The 16,957-nt window shown below is 40.4% G+C and overlaps 1 protein-coding gene across 2 annotated transcripts in view; it reads right to left on the reverse strand.

The window, feature by feature from the left end:
- The window catches only part of GLT1D1 (glycosyltransferase 1 domain containing 1), a 115,378-nt gene that overhangs the window by 55,141 nt on the left and 43,280 nt on the right, over window positions 1–16,957 (reverse strand). Inside the window, exons 5-6 of one of the 2 annotated variants that reach the window (XM_068990132.1) lie at window positions 12,129–12,165; window positions 8,850–8,906 (exon numbers count right to left, since the gene is read on the reverse strand). The exons of the other annotated variant lie outside the window; for it this stretch is intronic. Coding sequence (XP_068846233.1) covers window positions 8,850–8,906; window positions 12,129–12,165 — 94 coding nt within the window. The remainder of the gene's footprint in view (window positions 1–8,849; window positions 8,907–12,128; window positions 12,166–16,957) is intronic. 2 annotated transcript variants of the gene reach the window in all.

Below are 16,957 nucleotides of genomic sequence, written 5' to 3' on the forward strand. Positions count from 1 at the left end.
TGAAACTATCACAACATTGTTAGTCGGCTACACTCCCATATAGAATAAAGAGTTAAAAAAAAAAAAACACCTTTGATTTTAAGGTTAACAATTCATAGGAATCCAGAAGGTGAGTAACTGATCACTAACAGTCTTCATCACTTCATTACAACCTTTTTTTAATGGCAGCACTGCAGCACACACGGGATCTTAGATCCCCGACCGGGAATCGAACCCATGGCCCCTGCAGTGGAAGTGTAGTGCCCTTATCATTGGACCACCAGAGAAGTCGCTCACTGTAACTTCTGTTTTCACTGTCTCAGGGTGGAAGTGACAAAACACCATCACAGATTTCGAATTCTCCAGAGGACAGCGTTAAGACAGAAGATGGGTGAGAAAGATGGTCCATCTCTGGGGTCTGAACTGCAGAACTGACAAAGATGAACGACCATACAAATGAGAACAGACATCTGATCATAAAACCCAGAGTTGCTGCTGAGTTCTCCATCTTATCCTTAAGCCATTATCCAACAGTCAGCTCCCGCAGCCACAACCACAGCTCCCCTAAGCCCATCTATTCTGAATGCATTTACACCTTCTAATTGCACACATTAAGAATGGACTGCAGCCGAGCAGGTCTCCAGAGGGAATGTTGTCTAAGGAGTATTTAAAATCTCCTGGCTGTTCCGTTAATCACTCAACAGTTAGACTGATGAAACAAGCAAACATCAGGCTACAGAACTGGATGACAAATCACCCTCTTTTGGAAATTATGAATCTTAGTTACCCTGCAACGGTGACCTGTGATATACAGATGATGGAATAACCTTATAGCAGGCGATTTAAAACAGGCCCCCTGGTTCTGAATAATGGCTTACACTTCCTGACATGATAAAGCAATTGGACTGCATGGGTTCATTTGTAATGCTGACAGCAGCTCTGCCATTGTAGCCGAGATTGATGTAAAACACTTGGAAAATTATTTTTCATCAAATGCTTGAAAATTTCTTCTTTTCAAGGGAATGGAATGCAAGGGAAGGGATTGGAGTACGTGATGGAGGTTCTGTTTGAAGTTTCTGGAGCAAAAACAGGCCTGGGGTGTCCTCCTGTTTGCGGCGAGTAGGGCACTGATTTTGCATTTTCACGCTCTTCTCTGACATTTATAGCAGGACCTGCAACTTCAGCTCCCTCTAAAGATACCCTTGCATTGTTGTCTTTAAGGAGAAGCATTTCAGGTTAAAAGAGATGAATCCCTAGGCTTCAAATTGCATTTCCTGAGATAATTCTATATTTTCTTTTTTAATTTCATGGCTGCCTTGGGTCTTGGTTGCAATGCACCGGCTTCTTTAGTTGTGGCACATGGGCTTAGTGGGCTTGGTTGCCCTGCATCATGTGGGATCTTAGTTCCCTGACCAGGGATTGAGCCCATGTCCCCTGCATTGGAGGGTGGATTCTTGACCATTAGACCACCAGCGAAGTCCTTGCTGAGATTCTAGATAGACTGCTAGATAGGTATTCTAGCACCTTCATCAGAATTACTGGGCTGATAAGCCTGTAAGGCAGTAATAATCCCAAGAAGCTTACGCTTATGGGCTTCATCTGTGGACAACTTAACGTTCTACACTTAAAGATCCTGTACAATAAGATTTTGCTTAAATACCATGATTATCCTTTGATCATACCAAGCACAAAAAACACAATGGCACCATACGTAGGGAAAATGGAACTCTCAGAGCTTCACTCATGGACACGCATCCTGATGGCATCTCTCCAAGGGACCATCACACAAAATGTATGAAAGCTCTGGTTAAATGCATAATCTAATCCAGCAATTCTTTCTCTAGGAATTGCTCCTAAGAAAACATTTGGGCAGACATATGAAGATTAAAATCCTAGCACTTTCATCACTTGCCAGGGGGCCAGCGTGAGGAACTCCGCCCATGGCAAAGGTCATGAGGAACGAGGCTTGGCATACGCAAAGGCGTGATCAAGCCTCGGGAAACCCCCCGTTCCCGAGCATCTAACCCCAAAACCAGAGTTTGTTTTATGCTCTCACCTACACCTCTGACTTTACGCGGGGCTCTCCCCCATAACCGTTTCTCTTGGAGAAGGAGTAAACATGCAGCTCCAAGGCAATAAAAATTCCTGGGCGTGACAAGAGTGTTTCAGCTTATGGACTCCTCTGAAGGTTATCTAGCCTGCCTGTATAGGTTTGTCCAGCCACATATGATTGTTTACAGCCTCCCAACCTGAGAGGCACGAGATGTTTTAGACTTACTAAAGGCAAATTCTTTTGGGGAGTTGCAAATTATTAGTATAGTGGGTTGGTTAGGAATTATATTGGTGAAGGGTTTTTTCATTTGTTGTGTCAATAATTGCTGCTAATTCCCTCCCCTGGGTGGGACAAAGATGTCTCAGGTCAAACCTCTCTGCTGACAGACTAGCTTGTGTGACAGGATTATCCATTCTCCTGCCACATGATTGTTTACTACCTCTTAACCATAAACAGCACAAAGAGTTTTGGAGTATTTTGAGAGTCTTAATTAGTATAGGGATTTTTCTTCTTGTTGAGTCAATGATTGCCGCCAGGCCTCCATATCCTTAGGCACCTGGGAATACATTAATCAATGTATTTGGAATATAGAAAAGGAAATATAGTAGTTTTTAAGGTTAGCAATACTAGACTTTTTGAGTTAATGAATTTTTTCTTTTGTAATAGATCACCGTACTTTGTTATAAATCACTGTGTCCTTGCTATGTAAAAATGTAACTTTATCACTATCTTAAGACTAAATAGATCTTAAGGGGAACACTGGTGAAAGGATTTTCATTTGTTGGGCTGATGTTTGCTGCTAAATCTCCATGTTCCCTGCCCTTATAATGAATATAACTATCATATAGGAGAAATAAGTATTAACCTTAAGATTAATCATGTTAACCTTGGATTAAATAAATTCCTTTCTTGATTGTAATTCACTACACCCTCACCCTATAGGAATGTAACTTTATTTGGAGGGTGGTGCCTGGTTTAAGAAAAAACACCCTTGGAAAAAATAAGTTTTTGGTTATCAGAAAGAAAGGATCATAAAATCCCTAAGACCTTTTTATGTGAAGCACCTGATTTTGATAAAGGTCAGGACTGCTGACCCCACGTGACTCTGTATTCATCCCTATATGTAACAAAAGGAATATAAGCAAACCCCAAAATAAAGAAATCGGATCAGTTTCCGGAAAGACTGATTCCCCCATGTTGTTTCTTTCTTGCTCCCTGTTTTTCTGGCTGAATTCCCATCTGGAGCATGGATGCTATTCCACGTGAGCCAAGTTATTCAGCCTCTTTTTCTCTGCTAATCTTCTAATCCCTCTCTATCTGTAATTAAACAAGTTATTTCCAAAGACACCAAGCCATCCCCACCTTCGAATTCCCTGGATCCACCCGGGCTGGACCTGGGCAATCACTGCATATCAAAAAGGCTTTAAAAAATCTAAATGCCCTGGACTTCCCTGGTGGTACAGTAGTTAAGAATCTGCCTGCCAATGCAGGGGTCATGGGTTCTATCTCTGGTCTGAGAAGATTCCATATGCTATGGAACAGCTAAAGCTCATGCTCCACAACTGTTGAGCCCACACTCTAGGGCCTAAGTGCTGACACTACTGAAGGCTGTGTGCCTAGAGCCTGTGTTCCGCAGCAAGAGAAACCGCCACAATGGGAGGCTCGTGCACCACAATGAAGAGTAGCCTCCATTCACTGCAACTAGAGAAAGCCCTCATGCAGCAACAAAGACCCAGGGCAACCAAAAATAAAAATAACAAATAAAATTACTTAATAAATAAATAAATAATAAAAATCTAAATGTCCAACAAAAAGGATTGTTAGGATACATTTATAGTATTTAAAATATAAAAATGGAATTAAGAACATGATGTAATTAGAATCAATAAATAATAAGATTTCAAGATATAATGTCAATGTACAAAAACCAAATGTACCTCTATATACTAGCAACAACTAAAATTCAAAACTGAAAGAGAAAAAATCTTCATAATACATCAAAAATAAAAAAATCCTTACAAATATTTTTAAAAGACATGAAAGAAACCATTATATTTCTTTACAAACCATTATGAAGACAAATAAGACCCAAGCAAATGGAAAGATATATCATGTTCAGAGATTTTAAGACAAATTCTCCAAGCCAGGCTTCAGCAATACGTGAACCGTGAACTTCCAGATGTTCAAGCTGGTTTTAGAAAAGGCAGAGGAACCAGAGATCAAATTGCCAACATCCACTGGATCATGGAAAAAGCAAGAGAGTTCCAGAAAAACATCTATTTCTGCTTTATTGACTATGCCAAAGCCTTTGACTGTGTGGATCACAATAAACTGTGGGAAATTCTGTAAGAGATGGGCATACCAGACCACCTGACCTGCCTTTTGAGAAACCTGTAAGCAGGTCAGGAAGCAACAGTTAGAACTGGACATGGAACAACAGACTGGTTCCAAATAGGAAAAGGAATACGTCAAGGCTGTATATTGTCACCCTGCTTCTTTAACTTCTATGCAGAGTACATCATGAGAAACACTGGGCTGGGTTGAAGCACAAGCTGGAATCAAGATTGCCGGGAGAAATATCAATAACCTCAGATATGCAGATGACACCACCCTATGGCACAAAGTGAAGAGGAACTAAAAAGCCTCTTGATGAAAGTGAAAGTGGAGAGTGAAAAAGTTGGCTTAAAGCTCAACATTCAGAAAACGAAGATCATGGCATCTGTCCCACCACTTCATGGGAAATAGATGGGGAAACAGTGGAAACAGTGGCTGGTTTTGTTTTTCTGAGCTCCCAAATCACCGCAGATGGCGAATGCAGCCATGAAATTAAAAGACACTTACTCCTTGGAAGGAAAGTTATGACCAACCTAGACAGCATATTCAAAAGCAGAGATATTACTTTGCCAACAAAGGTCCATCTAGTTAAGGCTATGGTTTTTCCAGTGGTCATGTATGGATATGAGAGTTGGACTATAAAGAAAGCTGAGTGCCAAAGAATTGATGCTTTTGAACTGTGGTGTTGGAGAAGACTCTTGAGAGTCCCTTGGACTGCAAGGAGATCCAACCAGTCCATTCTAAAGGAGATCAGTCCTGGGTGTTCATTGGAAGGACTGATGCTGAAGCTGGAACTCTAATACTTTGGCCACCTGATGCGAAGAGCTGACTCATTGGAAAAGACCCTGGTGCTGGGAAAGATTGAGGGCAGGAGGAGAAGTGGATGACAGAGGATGAGATGGCTGGATGGTATCACCAACTCAATGGACATGGGTTTGGGTGGACTCCGGGAGTTGGTGATGGCCAGGGAGGCCTGGCGTGCTGTGGTTCATGGGGTTGCAAAGAGTCAGACACGACTGAGGGACTGAACTGAATTGCTAAGATATCAAATCTTTCTAAAATGATCTGTAGATTCAGTGCAACAAGATTTTATAGAAACTGACAAGATGATTTTAAAATTTTTATATGGGTATGCAAAAAACCTAGAAGAGCTAAAACAATTCTGAAACGAAGTCATAGCCTAACACTGCCTGATTTCTAGACTTACCATAAATCTACAGCAACAAGACAGCATGATGCTGACGTCAGAGTGGGTATATACAGATACACTGGAGAAGAGAATGGCAACCCACTCCAGTATTTTGCATGGAGAATTCCAATGACAGAGGAGCCTGGTGGGCTGTAGTCCATGGGCTCACAAAGAGTTGGACACAACTGAGCGACTAACAACAACATACAGGTACATAAAAGGAACACATACAGTAAACCGATTCTCAGCAAAGCGACTAGAGCAATTCATTGAAAAGCATTTTCAGTGATATTGGAATTTATAGGAAAAAAATGAATTTCAATCCCTACCTCCTACCATAACACAAAAATTAATTTCAGAAGGATCACAATCCTAATGGAAAAGCTAAGACTTCTGGAGAAGCAAATAAGGAAAATATTTTTTTGACCTTAGGGTAAGAAGATTTCTTAGACAGGACTCCAAAAGACTAACCGTTAAAGAAAAAATTGATGAGTTAGACTTCAACAAAATTTAAAACCTCTGCTCTTTGAAAGAGATGGTTAAGAACACAAAAAGGTAAACCAGAGAATGAAAGAAAATATTCACAATCTATGTATCACAATCTTTTTCTGACAGAAAGCTTGTACCCATGTGCTTCCCTCGTGGTCCAATGGTTAAGAAATCACCTGTCAATGCAGGGGGCGTGGGTTCAACCCCTAGTCCGGGAAGATTATACAAGCTGCAGAGCACCTAAGCCCGTGTGCCACAACTACTAAGCCTGCACACCTAGAGCCTGTACTCCACAACAAGAGAAGCCACCACAATGAGAAGCCTGCTCACTGCAACTAGAGTAGCCTCCGCTTGCCGTAACTAGAGAAAGCCCCCTTACAGCAACCAAGACCCAGCACAACCGAAAAAAAAAAAGACAAATCTGTCAACATTAAAAATATATGTATATATATAGAGAGAGAGCTTTTATCCAAAACAACAACAATAAATAAATTAAGAAACTATCTGCAGATTGAGAATTAAAAGACAACACACTAAAAAATTTGGGCAAAAGTCTTGGCTAGACATCTCACCAAAGAAGACACATGAATGGCCAACACCATAGTCAGATACCAATTCATGATCACCTAGGATAACTACAATTGAATAGTCTGAAAACACCAATTGTTGGCAAGGATGTGCCATAACTAGATCTCTCACCAGTGTCTGTGGAAGTGTAAAATAGTTTTGAAAGTGTAAAGTATAAAACACTTTCAAAAAGTGTTTGACTGTTCTTTTATAAAGTTAAGCATGTATCCACCCTATACTCAAGCTATTGAACTTGCAGGCTTTATCCAAGAGAAAGCCCAACAAAGGTCACCAGATTTCTTGTACAAACATGTGGGGAGTGGTTTTATTTATAACAGCTGAAAATGGAAAACAAGCCAAAGTGAAAGAAAGTGAAAGTCACTCAGTCATGTCCGACTCTTTGCAACCCCATGGACTAGAATTTAATTTAGTATTTAATTTAATTTAATTTAATTCTCCAGGCCAGAATACTGGAGTGGGTAGACTTTCCCTTCTCCAAGGGATCTTCCCAACCCAGGGATCAAACCCAGGTTTCCCACACTGCAGGTGGATTCTTTACCAGCTGAGACACAAGGTAAGCTGAAGAATACTGGAATGGGTAGCCTATCCCTTCTCCAGGGGATCTTCCTGACCTAGGAATCAAACCAGGGTCCCCTGCATTGCAGGCAGATTCTTTACCAACTGAGCTATCAGGGAAGCCCACCCAAGAGTCCATCAATAGGAGAATGGAGAAACAAATTGCGACAGATCCATACAATGGACAGTGGAATAGGACTCAACAATAAAAAAGGAAGAACTACAGATACCTCATCCTACAAGACGGATGAATCTCAAAAACATTATGTTGAGCAAAAAAGATGCCAGACATGAACAGTATTTACTGTATGATTCCACTGAGAAGAAGTTTAAGACTAGGTAAAACTAACTGACAGTGATAGAAACTGGAATAGAGTCCTTTACAGAAGGATGGGAATTAAATATGGAAAAGCACAAGAGGGAACTTTCCTGAGTCGTGGAATGGTGATCTGTCTGGATCAGGGTATGTATACATTTGTCAGACATCATCTAATTCTACATGAGAAGTCTATATCTCATTCCATGTAAATATTACTTTAGTTCAGAAATTTTTAAGAAAGAGTAAGTTAGAGCGTATTGTTATTAACACAATGAATACAGCATGTTAGGGCAGTAAATATAGCTTGACTGCACTTTTGTCTTTAAAAATCATTATATATAGGGTTATTTGTACACATGTATTATTTAAACATTAAAATATAAAACCATATCTACATTGTATATAATTCATATCTTATCGATATAAATAATATAGATATCACACATAATTATGCATGTATAATAAATATCACATCTTTATATATCTAATATATGATGATAATATCATCACAATATATAATAATGATATTAATACATTAATATATATTAATGTATTAAATATATAATACATTAATACAGCTATAACATTGATATTGAGGTGGGCATGGCAACCCACTCCAGTATTCTTGCCTAGAGAATCCCATGGATTAAGGAGCCTGGAGGGCTACAGTTCATAGGGTTGCAAAGAGACAGACATGATTGAAGCAATTTAGTACACAGCACACAGAGCACAATATTGGTATTATACATAAATTTATGAAAAGCATTAATATGTATATAAAACTGTTGAGAAAGATATATCAATATTTGGCAGAAAGTAACAAAATTCTGTAAAGCAATTATCCTTCAATTGAAAACTAAATAAAATTTTTTAAAAAGATAAATCAAAACACTAATAGCAGTTCCTTTTGGGTGCTGAGATTTCAAGTGGTTTAAAATTTTGTTTCTCAATATGATATCCTTTTCAAAAATTTTTTATCGTGGTGACTTACTATGTGTGTAGCTAATAAAGATACATCAAATGAACACAGGAGGTCAGCATCCTTAATAAGAACAGCTGTCACATGATGCTAAACATCTGAGGGGTTGTCCCAAGAGCAGCATCAGAAAGGCTGGTGTTACTCTTCCTCTTGCATTCCACCTGCATCCCCAGGTTCATGGGGATGAGACCACTGATGGAGAGAAACAAAGCTTGTTCTAACTGTGCCTTGCCCCTTCCCACTGTTTCATGCAGTTTCTTTGACCCTGACAGCTCCTTCTTCAAAACCACGTGAACCTAGCAAGAAACTGATGCATTGACAAGATGCACGTGTAAAAGTCCTACTGGAAGATCTCATCTCTTACCTGAACACTGAAGAAAAGTATTCCAGTTAAAGGAGGTGTTCGGCACTGTTGCAATTCCTGGGTCAAAAGAAAGAGGACAGAGGAAAGTTCACGCTGTTGAAACATAGATGGTTATTTTGTGTTGACATTTTAAAAACTGTCACACTCGGCTCTCACACAGAATTAAAGTTCTGAGGGCTTCACTGAATTCCCACTAATCTCTCCAAGCCCCTTAGGTTTAAAATGAGCCTATGAGGGATTTCCCTGGTGCTCCAGTGGTTAGAACTCCATGCTTCCACTGCAGGGGGCACAGGTTTGATCCCTGGTAGGGGAACTAAGATCCTGCATGCTGCATGGTGTGGCAAAAAAAATAAAATAAAATAAAATAAAATGAGCCCATAGCTCCCAAGGAGAAAAGATACATTGCTTTCAACCCCACCACCCATTCCTGGGTCAAACTGTCTCTAGATCACAGAAAGCTTGAGTTCGTAAAAAAAATTCACTTAGGTAACAAGTATCCAAACCACTACCAGCTAAACTCTAAAAGAAATTATCAGGGCTTCCCTGGTGGTTCAGTGGTGAACAATCCGTCTGCCAATGCAGGAGACATGAGTTTGATCCCTGGTCCAGTAAGATCCCACGCACCGTGGAGCAACTAAGCCCGAGTGCCACAACTGTTGAGCCTGAGCCTGTGCTCTAGAGCCCGGGAGCTGCAACTACTGGAGCCCTCTCGCCCTAGAGCCTGTGCTCCACAACAAGAGAAGTGACCACAGTGGGAACCCCGTGCAATGCAACTAGAGAGTAGCCCCCACTTGCTACAACTAGAGAAAAGACCTCACGGCAAAGAAGACCCAGCACAGCCAAAAATAAATGAATAAAATTATATTTTTAAGAACTACACAGAAATTATATCTGTACTTAAAATTCCTCATCTCATCCGTCTAAATCATACATGACCGCCTGCTAGCTGTGTCACTTCTTCAGACAGATTTTCGTTTAAAATGCTCTGTAAAAATGAACACTAAAATGTCTGAAAGTCCAGAGGCAACATTTAACAATTTATCTTGAGAGTAGAAAAGATTTAAAAATTTATGGAGTATAGATTACGTTGTTGAACCACCTCTCCAAGACACCTCTAAGTTGGCCATTCACACTGACTAAACAAAGAGTAGCTAGTTAAGGGGTGCCCACCCCATGCTGGCCCTGGCACAGAGTCTGGGTGGGTATATTCCATGCCCTCCTGGAAACCCTTAAACTCCGTTAAGCAGGTTGATTCCTCCAGTTTATCCGGCTGGAAACTGAGGTTCACTGAGGTTAATCGGATCCAAAATGACTCAGTGTGTAGGTGTTAGAGGCTGCGTCCAAACCCACGTGGTACATCAAAGCCCGTGTGTTTCCTGCTGCACCACCATCTTCTGTGGCTATAAACCAGGGGCCATGGAGGAGGAACGGGAGCTTCAACTCCAGGCCTGCCCTGACACAGACACACTCCTTTTATACACACTGAGTCAGCGCATCATTTTTAAATGGGGGCTCCGACAAAAAGTGTATCGGATGAGTGATTCTGCTGCTGAAATCATCCCTGACACCACTACTGCATTTATACCATGACAATGAAATGTGTAACTCTGGAAGATGAGGAAGGACAGGGAATCCTGGCATGCTGCAGTCCATGGGCTCACAAAGAGTCGGCCAGGACTTAGCGAATGAATTACGACAACAATAACAATAATGTGATGTGTATAATGTGGAACTGAACTTGTGACCCTGGGCTCAGCATTGGTTATAATCTCAGCTTGGATTAAGCTGTGTTCTTCCTGGAACTATTGATTCTCTGATTTCTATTGTGTGGGTCAGTGTTTTACTAGGTGTGTTTAGGAGAGGTCTGTGGAAAATTCTGAAACAGATGGGAATATCAGACCACCTGACCTGCCTCTTGAGAAACCTATATGCAGGTCAGGAAGCAACAGTTAGAACTGGACATGGAACAACAGACTGGTTCCAAATAGGAAAAGGAGTACGTCAAGGCTGTATATTGTCACCCCGCTTATTTAACTTATATGCAGAGTACATCATGAGAAACGCTGGGCTGGATGAAGCACAAGCTGGAATCAAGATTGCCAGGAGAAATATCAATAGCCTCAGATATGCAGATGACACCACCCTTATGGCAGAAAGTGAAGAGGAACTAAAAAGCCTCTTGATGAAAGCGAAAGTGGAGAATGAAAAAGTTGGCTTAAAGCTCAACATTCAGAAAACGAAGATCATCTGATCCCATCACTTCATGGGAAATAGATGGGGAAACAGTGGAAACAGTGTCAGACTTTATTTTGGGGGGCTCCAAAATCACTGCAGATGGTGATTGCAGCCATGAAATTAAAAGATGCTTACTCCTTGGAAGGAAAGTTATGACCAACCTAGATAGCATATTGAAAAGCAGAGACATTACTTTGCCAACAAAGGTCCATCTAGTCAAGGCTATGGTTTTTCCAGTAGTCATGTATGGATGTGAGAGTTGGACTCTGAAGAAGGCTGAGCGCCGAAGAATTGATGCTTTTGAACTGTGGTGTTGGAGAAGACTCTTGAGAGTCCCTTGGACTGCAAGGAGATCCAACTAGTCCATTCTAAAAGAGATCAGTCCTGGGCATTCTTTGGAACGAATGATGCTAAAGCTGAAACTCCAGTACTTTGGCCACCTCATGTGAAGAATTGACTCATTGGAAAAGACTCTGATGCTGGGAGGGATTGGGGAAAGGAGGAGAAGGGGACGACAGAGGATGAGATGGCTGGATGGCATCTCCGACTAGATGGACATGAGTTTGAGTGAATTCCGGGAGTTGGTCATGGACAGGGAGGCCTGGCGTGCTGTGATTCATGGGGTCACAAAGAGTCAGACACGACTGAGTGACTGAACTGAACTGAACTGAGGGTCTCAGGAAAGGATGTCATAAATCACAACCAGGGCAGGACCCTGAGGAGGGCAGGAAGAGTTGGAATGGAGGCAGAGGGTTCCAGGGCCCCCATCTCAACTCAACATAAATGGAGAATCTCATCCTTTTCCTTTGGTAAACATATCACTGATAGAGTATTTGTACTCTGTTAAGTGATCTGCTATCTGCAATTTAAATTATTCTTTTATAAGGTTCTCCTTTTTTTTATCTTAATGATAAAAATAATAAAAATGTACCCATTTTACTATTTTCAAGTAAATCCCAGACATCATATTATTCCATTTCAGTACATGTCTCTAAAAGATAAAAGACTTTTTTTTTTCAAATATATATATTTTAAATTTCTTACCTTGACTCTGGACATAGATCTTATCCTTAGCATGTGGCTTTTGAAAAGGGGAGAAAGAAAAAAAAAAGTAAATTTGATAATCCATTCCCATTGTTACTTAGAAATAAAATGAAGGTCATAAAAATATCTTCTTGGAAACATCGGAAAGAATCATCTACACAGCTGCTCATAGACTAGTTACTTTTTAAGAGCAAAGAGTTACCTCTATTTTTAATGGGTGTTAGCCCATTTAAAAATGCAGCATTTCTAAGCTAAGAAGCACAAAGATCTCCCTTAAATCAAGCATTATGCAACATTACAGATATCTGTAATATAGTTGCTATGTTAGTCGAAAAGTTATGAAGCTCAGACAGAAAACATGGCAGGGACAAAGCCCATCAAGTGCCCATCAGGAGCTGAGGCTGAAGGTCGAAGTTTTTGGGGGGAAATGTGGTTTGAGGATACAAGTCCTTGAATAAGAGAGAGTACATTCCCCACCTCTAGGGAAGAAAGGAGGAAGGGGCAGAGGAGAAGGAGGAGGGGGAAGTGAGAAGGAGGAGGGGGAAGTGAGAAGGAGATGAAGACAAAGATGGAGGAGAAGGTGGAGATGGAGGAAGGGAACCAAATATGTTGAGAAACGGGAGGACAGGCATCAGGGGGCAGATTCTTCCAGGAGGTGAATGGACTAGTCTCAAGGACCCTGTAAAGCATCTCCCCAAGAGCCTCTTTGACATCAAGGGACAAGGCAATACTTGCATGATAACCTAGATATGGGTCCCCAGAGATAAACTCACTACTGCTGGTGATGTTTTCTGGTGGGACTTCACAAAACTGCTAGAAAGAAAAAGAATCCATTTCTCGAGTTCATATTGAAACAGTGACATTAATATTTTTAAAATCAGGGTTAGACCTCCAAGATGGAGGTTGCAAGAGCGAAGGGAGACATCCGCTTGTAAAGGGCAGCAGGGCCAGGTAGGTTCCGATGGGTGTTTCTCGTACATAGCCAAAGATATGGTCACCTGGGTGAAAAAGTCTTAAAAGGTGTACTTTTTGGCCAAGAGGCCTAAATCTGAGCTCCATGCATGAAATGACTAAACTAGGTAAAGAGTGGCCATCCCAGAAGTCGTCCCCCACGCTGAGCTCTGAACGTGTGTGTGTGGTGGGGGCAGTGTTCCGAGTGTTCCTTAAGGTGATCTGGAGCCCATGTACTGCATGTGATCTGCTGGTCCACTTTGACCTTCATCCTCAAATCAGTTTTATGTTTTAGGAAACAAATTTAAGATGAGGCACTCCCAAGAAGGGAGAGATAACTAATGAGGAGAAGTAGAAGTTACCCTGCCCTCTCCCTGCTGGACGGGAAGTTTCTGGGAGAGGCACGTTCCAGCCATGCTAGGACGACGGCTGATTGGAACTTGGTACAGGGAGACCAGTCTCGTTTCGCTTTTCACCTTAGCATGACATGTTACATTTAACCATCAGAGGCATCTGAGACCTCTAAAAGTCTTGCGTATCCTCCTCAATTCACCATAGAGCAGAGAGGCATCCTTCAAACAAAAAAACCCTTAAAATAGCAAGCCTCCAAAACACACACACACACACACACAAGTTTCAAAAACCTCTACTAGTTAAAAAAGATGTTAACCTAAATGGGAAAAAAAAAAAGGATAATAGTAACCATTTGATGTCAGAATTTAGCTCAGAGCCCTAAAACATTCCTTTTTGTTTAATTATAATTTCATTAGAAAACTGAAGAAAATTGTATTGGAATGCAGTACAGGCTTAAGAGCATCTCTTCTTTAACCAGCCCTAAAGGCTACAACGTTGGGTTAGAAAATGCCTATAAAAAAGATATTGAAGCATGGTAAAAAAAATACACCCAGATGGCATTTCAACTTTAAAGGTAATACAATGTTTTTGACAAAAACAGCTTCAATATAATTCTATATAAATTCGATTCATGAAAGTCCGGCAACATGGAGTTTATAGCCTTGCTACTGTTTTCGTTAGAACTGTGCTGTGCAACTAGAAACACATAAAACCCCTTTGGGGACTTCCTTGGTGTTCCAGTGAGTAGAGACCACCTTCCTACGCAGGGGACATGGGTTCGATTCCTGCTGAGGGATCACGGAACTAAGATACCACATGCCGTGGGGCAACTCAGCCTGCACACCACAGGTAAGACCCAACACAGCCAAATAAATAAATAAATATTTATTTTTTAAAAGATATGCAGGATTTTTAAAAATAAATAAATAAACCCCAAAAGCTCCTCTCAAGAAAGCTCTTTTGGGCACAAAGATTAATTAATTAAATGGGTATTTCAACTCAGTAAACAGAATAAATTGACTCTATGTAGAAACATCTGGGTCTACCTGCTAATCTTCACCTATGTCTATGAGGATTATTTCCCCAGAATCTATTGAACCCCCTCAAGTCTGACATAAGCTTTTAAAACATGGCATAAATGATATCTGAAGATCTTACCCAGGCAAATCAAGAAAATAGAGGCACAATATAAAAGAACTCTGCATCTGAGTTATTTTCAATCACTAAAAAGCTATCTGGCAAAAGCCAATTGGCTTATATTGATTTTGAAAATCATTCTCTGTATTAAAATATTCTAAATACAAATCAGGGTTCTTTGCTCAATATTTACTGTTGTTTCACTTGCCTTGAAATAACATGAGTTGAAGTCCTTACATATATATCATTTCCTTTGCAAAATGAGCTCACCGATGCATAAAACGAAAAAGAAGACTGTGTATATGTGTGTGTGTAGGAAGGATGGAGAAGGAAGATTCTCCATTTTTTTTTCTCCATTTTTAATGTCTATGTGAAACCATTACTTAATTTGACCCACTACTAGATATAAAAAGCCAAGGCCCTTTTGGATAAATACTTATAAGTATATGGGACTTTGTAACAAACTTAAATACTCATCTATGCCTTTTTATAATGGAATACCAGACAGATGGAAACAACAGAAAGATTTCCCACTCTTTGATTAATATGACCTGAAATTAAAGTTTATGCTAAGTGGAAAGCACAATAAATATTATTTTTAAAAATCTGTGCATAGTTTCATCCTCTACAGGTGGCAAAAATCATTAATTATTTTCAATTTCTGATGATGGATTTGTTAAAAGTCCTCTTAAAGTAGTTATAAGTGAGTTCAAAGAAATCATGACTAATAAGTGTAAAACTCGAAATATATCACAAAACACAGAAATTGGGCACTTTTCAGGTGACACAGGTCTCTTCTTTTCTCCTTTTTCTTTTTCCCCTTAAAAATTGTTTTTAAGCAAGAAAAGCAAATAATGTCCAGGGAATTCCTTGATGGTCCAGTGGTTAGGATTCAGCTTTTTCACTGATGGGGCCCTGGATTCAATCCCTGGTTGGGGAACTAAGATCCTGTAAGCTAAGAGGCAAGGCTAAAAAATAAAAAAGAGTTAAAAATAAAAAAGGAGGGGGCATGACCTTTTCACAGAATTCTTACAACTAAACCAAGCCAAGACTTTTCAAGAAAAGGAAAAAAATCCACGAATGAGATGGGGGAGAAATCTGAAAACTAAATTGGGGTCCGATTTCAGGGATCCAATCTGGAACAGGCAATAAAAATGAAACAAACAACCCTGGGCAAACATCAAGGCATGAATGTGTAATAGGTAATCTAGTCCAGCGATTCAAGAAATAGGAATGCCAACAGGAAAATCCCCAGGAAGATTTTAAAAAATACAGTTAAATCTATGGAGCAAATAAAGTGGAATCATTGGTGATCTGGGACTTCCCAGGTGGCGCTAGTGGTAAAGAATCTGCGTGCCAGTGCAGGAGACATTAGAGATGTGGGGTTCCATCCCTGGGTCGGGAAGATTCCCTGGAGGAGGGCATGGCAACCCACTCCAGTATTCTTGCCTGGAAAATCCCATGGACAGAGGAGCCTGGTGGATTACAGTCCACAGGGTCACAAAGAGTCAGACACGACTGAAGCGACTTAGCACGTATGTACAGATGATTTTATTCATGCACGCATTGCTGATTTTATTCACAAGCTTCCCCTGCTGTTCTGTGCCTTAGTAATCTTTTGAATTAGAAGCAATGCTTCAGATCATTCCAAAAGTTTGTGCCCCAAGTTATGGGAAAGGTTAACTCAGAATCTATACTCTGAAAATGATGAGTTTTTCTATTCTTTGGAAAAACTTTAAAATTTTTCAATTCTCAAGGATCTCACATGGGGGGAAAAATGCAAAGAACACTTGCAGTTCTATCAAGAAATCTCTGAGGGAAGCCAATCATAATAGAAGTTATTAGAAATGATTAGCTCCCTAGGATATGACCAGTCCCTGGAGCTTCCTTTGCAGCCTATTTGCAGGGAGGGCCAGCATTACAAACTAGGGTTTCCAAAGATGAAACAAAGGAAGCAAATGTTTCCTAAGATTCCACTATAGTATAAGCCATAATAAAAGATGTGGTCTGTATAGCTTCTGTCAATGTGATTTTTCAAAGATGATCAGATATAAAGCAGTAGGCCATGCAGGAAGAAGAAGAAATAAGCAATTCTCAGGACAACAAACTTCAACGATTAGGCAAGAGGCAGCCCATTCAGATTAGAACAGAACTAACACGGACATTGGCCTTTTGAGCTCACCTGTGCCATGAACCGGGCATATGACAGCCAATGAGATCTGTCTTGCTTTCTGTATTTTAACTTCCAAAAGAACTTTGATGAGTATAGGTACACAATGAAAGGAAAATTACTCTTTAAGCATCACCTAACTGCTTCCAGAAAGTTATTTTTCTTTAAGGAGTGCCAAGGCAGGGTAGATACACGAGGGCTCTGGAGGCAGTGACTC

This window comes from Capricornis sumatraensis, chromosome 17 (assembly GCF_032405125.1).
Source record: "Capricornis sumatraensis isolate serow.1 chromosome 17, serow.2, whole genome shotgun sequence".
Taxonomy (NCBI): Eukaryota; Metazoa; Chordata; class Mammalia; order Artiodactyla; family Bovidae; genus Capricornis; species Capricornis sumatraensis.